The sequence below is a fragment of the Salminus brasiliensis genome, chromosome 5, assembly GCF_030463535.1.
Source record: "Salminus brasiliensis chromosome 5, fSalBra1.hap2, whole genome shotgun sequence".
Lineage (NCBI taxonomy): Eukaryota > Metazoa > Chordata > Actinopteri > Characiformes > Bryconidae > Salminus > Salminus brasiliensis.
Genome location: NC_132882.1, coordinates 21,464,517 through 21,474,939, shown reverse-complemented (window position 1 = coordinate 21,474,939; position 10,423 = coordinate 21,464,517). Strand labels below are relative to the sequence as shown.

The 10,423-nt window shown below is 39.6% G+C and overlaps 1 protein-coding gene across 2 annotated transcripts; it reads left to right on the top strand.

Moving 5' to 3' along the window:
- The first annotated feature begins 2,446 nt into the window (after nucleotides 1–2,446).
- On the top strand, nucleotides 2,447–9,926 carry preb (prolactin regulatory element binding). Of its 2 annotated transcripts, XM_072678836.1 has the most exons (11): nucleotides 2,471–2,488; nucleotides 2,615–2,656; nucleotides 3,557–3,727; nucleotides 4,636–4,831; nucleotides 5,445–5,671; nucleotides 5,762–5,842; nucleotides 5,972–6,099; nucleotides 7,744–7,917; nucleotides 8,014–8,086; nucleotides 8,184–8,343; nucleotides 8,996–9,926. In XM_072678836.1, the coding sequence occupies exons 3-11, from the start codon at nucleotides 3,593–3,595 to the stop codon at nucleotides 9,088–9,090; spliced, it is 1,269 nt and encodes a 422-aa protein (XP_072534937.1). In that variant the 5' UTR covers nucleotides 2,471–2,488; nucleotides 2,615–2,656; nucleotides 3,557–3,592; the 3' UTR covers nucleotides 9,091–9,926. The 2 variants fall into 2 exon arrangements, with proteins under 2 accessions (XP_072534939.1, XP_072534937.1); XM_072678838.1 differs by lacking the exon at nucleotides 2,615–2,656 and having other exon boundaries at nucleotides 2,447–2,488.
- Nucleotides 9,927–10,423: the final 497 nt, after the last annotated feature.

The window sequence follows — 10,423 nt, the reverse complement described above, 5'->3', positions numbered from 1 at the left end:
AGGGGGCTTATGCATGATGATGCAAAAGTGGCACACAGGCAGCGTCCATGATTCATTTAGTCATAAATAACCATGTTTGCAAACAGAAAAATACTCAACGAGTATCAACAAGTACATGAAAAGCTTGCAGACTGTAAAACAGTGCCTTTGCCAAGTTTCTCATTTTACAGTACAAATACAGTTGTGTGTGGACGTTCAAGCCAAATGATACATTTTCTCTTTGTTTAATTGAGAAGCAGTGAACACAGGCTTCACATTTAATCAAACAACAACAAACAAAACATATATTGTTGTTGTTGTTGTTGAATTTTTCCCCTTTCCTCCCAGTTGGTACTGCCAGTTAACCCATCCAATTGCAATGCTCACGACACTAGGAGGGTAAGGATTTGTCTCATCCAATAAATGTGAGGCCAGCCATTGCCTCTTTTCAAATAGCCACCAATGTGGCATCACCAGGCAGCCGCCATGCTCGGAGGAAAGCGCAGGGTCCCCAGCTCCACCACACCAGCTAACAGATGCCTGTGCCGGCCACCCTGGCTTAACAGTGATGAGCGGTGATCTACCTACCCGGAGAAAGCATGGCCAATTGTGCTCTCTCCGACTCTCTGACGGCTGCTGATCACAAAGCAGGAAGTTTTTCAATCCTCTTGTTTGGTATTTTTTTTTTTTTACCCAATTTTTCTTTTCAGAAGCCCCCTAACTCTAATATTCCTGGGTTGTCCTGCAAGCACAACTTGTTTATCCACACATTTTCAATAATGTAAATAAAGATCTGTTTTGGATCGTGATTCTGTTGTAGAAGCCATCATCTTCAGTTTGGCAGTTTTCATCTAGGATTTACTGGTATTTTCTGGAATCCATTTTTTCCATTCCAATCCAGTGTTGCTAATGCCACAGGAATCAACGCAATCCCAAAGTACACTGTATGTATGACACAGAGGTACAAATACACATACACACAGCCTGTCTAATCCCTGTACAGAAGTATTGCCAGTAGAATAGGACTCTCTGGAGCAGATAAACATGAACCTATTGGCCCCTTGCCTAATGCTAGGCATGGGTTAAAGAGGGGTCCCCCAGCACTGGGCTGTGGAGCAGGGGAACTGTGTTCTGGCATGATGGTCTTTCATCCAATACTTATGGGATGAGTTGTGGAGTTGGGGATGAGGTGGGGTGGTAATCCTCCAACATCCTGACCTCAGTAATGTTCTTGTTGCTGAATGCAATCAAATCACCACAGCAATGCTCCAAAATCTAGTAGATCTAGTAGGTCATTTGTCCATTTAGTATATGACAGACCAAGCCCTTCACAGTTGGTAAGGTGTTCTGAAGGTGTGCTGAAAATATCGTTTTGTGTTTGATTAACTACTGAGGCTGTAGTTCTCAAATTCTCAATGGGAACAAAAAAATGTCATTTCTGTCATTCCTGTACCGTAGATCTGCAGCCCATTTAACGTTGTACAGTGATTTATAGTTTATAGTGTATAGTACTTATATTCTTCACCTGCAGTGCAACATTATGGAGGCCCAGCAACACCTAGGACTGTCCTCTGCGGCACGTCTGCTGATTTTTGTAGTGCACTGTACAATCAAATGAAAGACTCTGTAAGGAATGTCACTTGCTGTGTTCAATTCACACGTCATATGTGTTATTTCCGATTAAAAATACGCACACAAACACACACATACAGTGTCACAGTATCTGAGACCGGATGCTTCCACTGACACCACCTCAGGCCCTTATTGATTATTCCACTGAAACCTTCTAATGACCTAGTAATCAATGACTGGACTGCTGCCCTTTATAAAGCAACAAACACATCAACATCGCGTCATCCTTCCCCTGCAGTTCTGGAAAACACATCAGCCCTTACCCAGCCATGAATGTGACATCATGACCTAACCCCAAGCCTCGCTTATCACTGATAAATCTGTCTGCTGATCTGCCATTTTGCTCGGTTTATTGATATGTATGCTATTGATTTTTGCGTCAGTGGATTTTGGACTGGGACATGGACAGGGTGGCATATAGGCTTCTGACAGCTAATATTGACTGCTAGCTTCATGTTGCTTGGAACAAAAATCAAACCCAAAACAGGACAAACAAGCTAAGAGCAGCATTTAAGGACAGTGTGCATATTGTTAATTTCCTATTATTCCAAGAATATTTGCTACCTCTAACCTCTAACTCTATAAATTATGGCCCAGTCAAACTAGGCTCAGTGTGTTCTGTAACATAGGTTTACTAAAAAAACTAATAACTAATAAAGTTATTAATATGCATGGATGCATGTTATAGATTTATATTTTAAACACCACAACCTGAATGTCATTAGACATCTCTGTATTAAGTTACTACTAAAGCTAAGACCGTCTATTACAGGCTTTTTGACACCGTAGTTGCGGATTTATTGGATACATTACGGTAAAAAACGGACTGGCCCAACATCAAACGAGCATGCGCAGCATATGAGCCGCTGACGTGTAGGTAAGGAAGCAGCCAAATACTGATGTTTTTCGGTGCAGCGTTGAGTCAGAGATGGACTATCCATCCAATTTAATAACTAATCATTTAATGAAAGCGTGTGAAATCTACATGTAAGCTTTCCTACAGGCAGGATATCTGTTTCAGACGTACCACAGAGATCTACTTAACGTAAGCTAGCCGGTTAGCACTACACTGCACTAGCCAGCTCAGTAACTTTAACGCCAGCTAGCACCTGTCCGTTTTCTACACTGGGCGGCAGCTTTGGGGCTTTAACGAGTTTATATTATTAAAGTAACTTGTGAGGTTGGATGATTTGGGGTTTACGTAATGGCTTGCGATAAAATCAAATTATAGCTAGTATTGGCAGTTGTCAGACACAGATAGCTAGCTTTAGCCAGCTAGCAGTGAGAGCAAACCAGCTCAGTGATACAGAGGGAAGCGATGCGAGATCAGCCCCCCAATTCAGGACTGCTTTGTGAAGATCAGCTCAGGCTACTTCTGGATCTGATTAGCTAGCTAGCTAAATCTAAATCTAGCTAAAAGGTGCAAGCCACTGTACTCAATACTGCAGTGTTGAAATCCAACAGTAGGTGACCAAACTGACAGGACTACATAGTGACAGCCTTAACATAGCTAGATATCCCGAAATGGCTTGTATCTCCAAATGAGAGGGGAAATGTTTTCTTAGCTAGATTCCTGTCATGACAAAAACATGAAAATGCTACAAGGTTTTTGAGCAACAGTGCTGATATTTTGTAAACTGAAATATGAACAAGCTGCCCTGTTTTTGGATTTGATGACCCTGATGTTTGTTCAGAAATACTGGAGATAGAGAATACACAGAGAAAGAAGGATAAGGGAGTGTGAGATAAAGAATAGACACTAAGTAAGAAAGGGGAGAGCTTGGAGAAGGCTGCATCTGAACCACATATGATAATCCTCTATTATAATACTATAATACTGGCTGACCAGACAGATTAATGATCCAAAGGCTGTAACAGAGTTGCAAAGGTTCATCACTTCATTTTCTGTTACTCAGCTTGGTTGTATTTTTCTCCCCTCAAACAGAGACTTACTGTGACAGTCCAGTGATTAGAGGAAACCATGGGCAAGAGAAAAGTACCAGACTTGTACCGTGCCCCTTTCCCTCTATACACTGTTAAAATAGACCCCAAGACTGGACTCATTCTGACTGCTGGAGGGGGTGGAGCGTCCAAGACAGGAATTAAGAATGGAGTGGTACGTATGTTAATTAAATGTGTGCTCAAGAAACATTACATTCAGTATGTTTGAAATGATATTTGTTTAACTTGATGTAACCCCTGATAATGGTGAAATGCTTCAGTGTAGGGCATCGGGATGCACCATTTATTACCCAATAGGCTTAATGAAGTGTTATGTAGTAAATACAGGCACTGATTTAAAAAAAAAAAAAAAAAAACAAACAAAAAAAACTCATATAACAAAAATGGAGGAAAGATCCACAATCTAATGTTAACATGATCAAAGATGCACAAGGATGTCAATTTCTCAGACTGAAATCAATGTGGAAATATGCAACATGAGCTACATAGCTACAAAGTATATGGTTAGACTGGCTGGTGAGAAAATTTGTTGGAAAATTTAGACTTCAATGGAAACATGAATGCTTAAAAAACGTGGATTTTACATTAGGCATGATGGATCCGTGAACTAACAGAGGATATTTGGTGTTGCATCATGATGTCGGTTGGTGTGGCGCAACAGATAACACCACTACCTGCCACTGAGCTACCACACCATGTGGGAGACTGGGGTTCGATTCCTGGTCTGGGTGACTATGTTGCGCTACACCAATAAGAGTCCTTGGGCAAGACTCTTAACACTACACTGACCCACCTCTGTAATATGGGTAACCTTGTAAGTCGCTCTGGATAAGAGCGTCTGCTAAATGCTGTAAATGTAAATGTATACAGTGCTCTGTCTAATTATCTGTGGGACCCCTACCTGCATCTTATTTAACTTAATATTTATTTATTTATGCATTATTTTCCATTCTACAACATTTGTTTTGTAAAACTTATTTGTAATTACTTACTATTATTATCCAAAAAAGATATGTTTGGTGTGTGTGGTAAAGATGTATGCTCTTAAATTTTGGTCAACAGCACTTCCTCAGTCTAGAGCTGGTTGGCAGCCAGCACAGCGCCACTCTGCTGCACTCTCATGATACGGGGGCGTGCGCCACCATGAACATGGCACTGGGAGGAGACGTGATAGCTGCTGGACAAGATGGCAACTGCAGCCTGATGCGCTTCAGGCAGCGCACACCTAAAGAGGGACAATCAACCTCTGGAAAGGATGGTTAGTAGATATACGCTGGCAAACTAGATTTCTGCACAATGAGTGTGTTTACATGTACAAACTAATCTGATAACTGCAATAATTAGATTTTGGATTTCAAAAATTTAACTAATAAATTATGAGTAATCTGATGATGGGAAAGGTCCGGCTGTACACAAGTCAGTTCGACTCATCATGGTTATTTCTGAATGATGATGTTTGTATCTTTGTGGTTGCTTTGTGATCAGTGAGGATATCACCAAATAAGGGCATGTTGTGTCATGCAATACACAACATAGAAATGATAATTTATTTTTGTTATATATTATTGTTAAATTAAATAAGTAGATATTTTGAGTGAGTGATTTGAGGGCAGCTCTTCTCTGGTTAATATAATAACCCGTTGTTTCTTAAAATCTAATTACAGCTTCAATCTGTTGTTTACATGACTTAAATAATCTCATAATCCGATAATAATTGATGTGTTGGTAAGCGAAGTCCCTGATGTCCTTAATTGTTCAGTAATGCTCTGTCTGTACCTTTTCCCCCTTTTTATTTTAAGTATTTTTTTTTAAATAGCTCATTAAAGGACTAGTCCTCTGAGTAATCATGTCTCATGATACTGAATTGGTAGGAGCTGGGCAACAAGGAGGTCCCAGGAGACGAGGGGGAAAAGGTCAGAATGGAGGTGGGGATGTGGCTCAGATGAAGGACGAGTCACTGCAAATTCTGGTGGAGAACGTTGGAACGGTGCAGTCGGACCTCAGCCTCCAAGACCCGGTGCAGAAGTGCGTTCGCTTCAGCTCTGACCTGAAGCTGCTGCTGACGGGAGGGGCCGATGGTTATCTCCGAGCGTGGGAGGTGAGCGTGCTTAGACAGGCCCGGAGTCACTTCAGCTGATTGCTGCTCTCACGGCTGCATATTAACGCCAGTCCTTTACTCCTCTTTCAGTATCCCTCCTTGAAGGAGAAGTTGAACTTCAAAGCTCATACAGATGAAATGGAGGACTTGGACATCAGCCCTGATAACAAGGTATTGATATGGTAATAGATCTGTCATATATGCAGACATGATGTTTTTAATGATGATCTTCATGCTTTGTAATAATTTGTAAAAGACACAGGTAAGTAACCCCAAGTGTCTCTTTTTTTTTCTTTTCAGCACATCGTGACAGTAGGGAGGGATTTCACATGTAGCGTGTGGAGCGGAGATCAGCTGGCCTTGGGTCTATGTTGGCATGAAAACATGCCGCATATCACAGAGAAGATGTATCGCTATCAGTCATGTCGGTAAGTCCCTGACAAGTCTTATAATCATATACTCCAGCTTTTGTCAACAGAATGTGTCTGTCATGTGTGTATCATGCAATTACCACAATTTAAATATTTGTTTTCTTGTTCTTAAAGCAGTGTTGTGTGAGAATCTGTGTTTTCTGCTTCTGGGCTCCCCCTACAGTTGGGGAGTGTAATTCACTTTTAATCCACTGCAGTGAAAGCAAATCATGCTTTCAGCTCCCCATCATGAATAACTGTACATGTGCATTTCTGGACAAGCTAACAGATGCAGTACCGACATCTAAGGTTAAAAGAAACATGTGGACTGGGGTGGTAGAGTAATGTTACAGGACTTTACACAAATATGATTTGGGTTGCAAGTTGTAACACTGGTGAGAGGTCTCATGCTGCTGCATCAAAATTACATGGTGCAGTATCAGCATTTCAACCTCAGAGTGGCAATGCCAGAGACGGCTTTCTCTATATAGACCTTTCTCGCGGTCACTGCGTCATGTCTGGCTCTGAATAATAGCGCTATCAAACTTCAGCCTGCATCAATTAACAGAGCTCCCTGCCTCTTTCAAAAATCTTCATTTTGCTTCAGCACAGCCAACAGGAGGGCAGTTGACATGTCTGGAAGTCCCTCTAACATGGACAAAAGGCTAGTTTGTCTTGGCCAAAGCGCTTCGCACAAAAGTTTTAAATGTGCGTGACGTTTTTTACCGCTGCGCAGAGCTCAATTGTGAACACAGTGTGAAAAGCAGATTCAGATGGCGGAGCGTGTGAGTGTTTGATCCGCTGGCATGGGTTTTGAAAAACGGAGAAGGAGCAGAGTGTTTTTTTTGTTTTGTTTTGTTTTGTTTGTAGCTGATTGTTTTTTATGTTAACCACATCACATCTCTGTATAAACTAAAGACCGGAGAAAAAAAAACCTGCCCACTTGGTCCATGTGAACATCAGTTTAACTGAACACCACAACTAGCACAGCCTTTTCTACACATTGTTTTTCTGCATTAAACTACTCAACAAAGAGTCTCTTTCTCAAGGTTTTTAACCAAACCTAGCTGATAACAATTTAAAGGAATGAGGAATGAATTAACATTGATCTTTGCGTTAATCTGTCCCACCGTTCCAATCTGCATTCTCTCTGGTTCAGTTTAACTCTTGTTTTAATTTATTGGTGTATTTAGAAAGAGTTAGTAGCCTCAGCTATTGATTTACAACACGACTGGAAGCAGTCACATATTTTTTTTTTTTTTAAGTGTAAGGTGGCGCAGAACCCATAAAGCTTCTCTCCGGCCCTTCACCACTTTTTAAACCTAGTTACATATGGACTGTTCTCTGTTCTTGATTCAGAGTCAGCCGCACAGCTTTAAGCAGTTAGTTTAGCATCTACCCATTCCTTCTGTTATAAGAGTGATTTGAACCAACAGGTTTTGTATTTCTTTATAAATTTGTTTTAAATAGTTTATAAATTATAAACGTTTAATAATAACTGTATGATCATTGGACATATGCTGCTTCTGTGGCACATAGAAATTAGGTTGAAAATTGCTTAGGTATTCCGTTAGCAAAAGGAACTTTTATTTTGTTTTTCATTATTATTATTATTGTAATAATTTTACCCAAACAATTTTGTGTTTGATGTTTATTTTTTAGGTTTGGCAAGGTTGAGGACCATAAAGATGCATTAAGACTATATACTGTCCAGATTCCTTACAAACGCGAGCGGAAACCGCTGCCATGCTACCTCACCAAATGGGATGGAAAGAGTTTTCTTCCTCTGCTCACTAAAACATGTGGCAATGAAGTGATCTCCTGTTTGAGTGTGAGGTAGGGATGAAGTCTTCCATTATCATGTTTATGAACTATTATGGCAGATTTATATTTTGTGACTGTTTTGTATTCATTCTCATCTTTACTCTGAAGTGACTCCGGAACATTTCTTGGCCTTGGCACAATCACAGGATCAGTAGCCATCTACATTGCTTTCTCTCTGCAGGTAACCACATGCATACATGTATGCAGAAAGTAATGTAATAGACTGGAGTAGGAATAAGTAATATTATCTAAATAATCTCTTCTCCTGGATCCTGCAGAAGCTGTACTATGTACAGGAATCTCATGGCATTGTGGTGACAGACCTGGCATTCCTGCCTGATGCCCCCAAATGCAAACCTGTAAAGGGAAATAATGAAGTGGCAGTGTTGAGTGTGGCTGTAGACAGTCGCTGTCAGCTACATGCAGTGCCCAACAGGAGTAAGTATAGTTTTCACATGGTTCCAATGAAGGTATCTGTTTGTATTTAGGAAATATTTTGGTATTTGGACAGCACACACTTCGAAAGCAAGTGTCAAAGCATCTGTTTTATATTTTACCCATATTTTAGTCTTTATGTGACCCCTAATTGTGCATGTTTTTCACTGTGCAGCTCATATAGGCACCTAATAACTAAGCCGAGATGTAAAATTGTATGGAATATTTTGGTTTAACTACTACTGTGGTTGTCTGGAACATGTTCTTATTCATTCATGCAGTACTTTATTTAACCAGTTTATACTGTATGTAGGCGTACAGTATAAACATATGCATATTTTTATACATATGTGCATTTTCACTTTGACAATGTGAATCTCTTTACTTTTTACTTTGTCAAAATTCCATGATAGATGGACCAATAGAAAAGCGGAATAAATTGATTATATTGACTTCCAATGAAGGTTCAGAAGGGTTTTTTTCTCCTCCTGTAAATTTGCCATTTTGGAGAAGGGTTTTGCATTACAGTGACAATATTTTCTTATTATTTCTGATAATTAAAACATGTTTTAAATGCAGTGGATTTATGGAGCAGTCTTGTAATCATTAAAATGCAACTGCGTATTTAGTGTGGTTTTGTCTTTGTTGTGTCCAGGATCTGTTCCAGTATGGCTGGTACTGTTCCTTTGTGGCCTGCTGCTGGTGGGCGTCGTTCTACTCCTGCAGCATCTCTTCCCAGGGTTCATTTAATGTTGAGCTCAGTCGGAGAGGGGGTGGAAAACAGCCCAACTGCACCACCACCACTATCGCCAGTCCTCAGCAGCTACTTTTCCATAGTGTATACCAAAATGACTAAAACACAAGCTGCTGGAGTTCCTATAATGATGACTATTCGGATGTAGGGAATTGACAGTATTTTTTGGGGGTTTTTTTTTGCTTTTTTTTGCTTTTTTTTATTTTAACTGAAGAATCATCTCTGGAGCATGCCTTGCCGCTCTTAAGTTATGGATGAAGAACTGGGGTTTTACCTGATGATGGAGCCAACTTTCTGCATCCTGATGCTGAACTTCGTCTGTCTACCCATCTCCCTAATGAACTAGTGCTGCATGTACGACAAACTGAACAAAGAGAAAAATACATTCCTCTTTGCTTTTAAAAATGCTCTCATGGATGCTATCTGTTTGTCCAAAAGACACTTGTAAATCTGTGTACTGCACAGAGAGGGCAATTATTTTTAGTTATTTAAAACAGATGGAAAATATAATTATACTTAAAAAACAATTTCTTGTGGTGTGGGTCTGTCAGCAGCCGATATTACTGTACTGTTGTTTCACCATGTGGAAACATCATTCTGTATTTATCATGTTGTCTTTTAATGCACAAGTAGGAGAGGAGTCAAAAACAAATAAGTTATATTGGAGGGGAAAAATAAGCTTAACCTATGTGCAACTAATTTTGAAATCAGGGTGCTCTTTATGTTAAGTAAGCATGTTCTCCATTAAACAAAGCAAAACAATTTGGTTTAACTGTTTACCACTTAAAATTGTTATACTAACCTTACATTATAAAATTTCAAATGTACTGTGCTCCTTTCGTAGTTTCCATGAATTCATCTGTGTTTATGTTTGTCCCTAATCCATCTGTTTATTTCTGTGTCTGTTTATGTTAAGTAATGTCAGCAGTAAAACGTTGCTGTCCGGCAAAAACCTCCAATCTCCGTTTTTGACTTTGACACAATGTGAATCTAGCCATTGTTTTTTTACATTGTGTCAACATTTCAAAATGAGTGGACCAATAGAAATGCTCCAAAATATTGACTTTATATTGTATATTTATATTTATATTGTATATTAACTAAATTAAGAAGGATTGAGGTTTTTGTGTGACAGTGACAGAAAATGGTTTAATGAAGGAATAGATTATTTGTTTCCACTAGAGGGCAGCAAAGCTTCATTTTAGAGCAACATTAAATGGCATCATTCAAATTGTATTGAATTAAATTCAATATAGCTTGGGATAGGGATAATTCAAATTTAAAAATGCAATAAATGGCGGGGGGGTAGGCAACATTTTGTTCTATTTA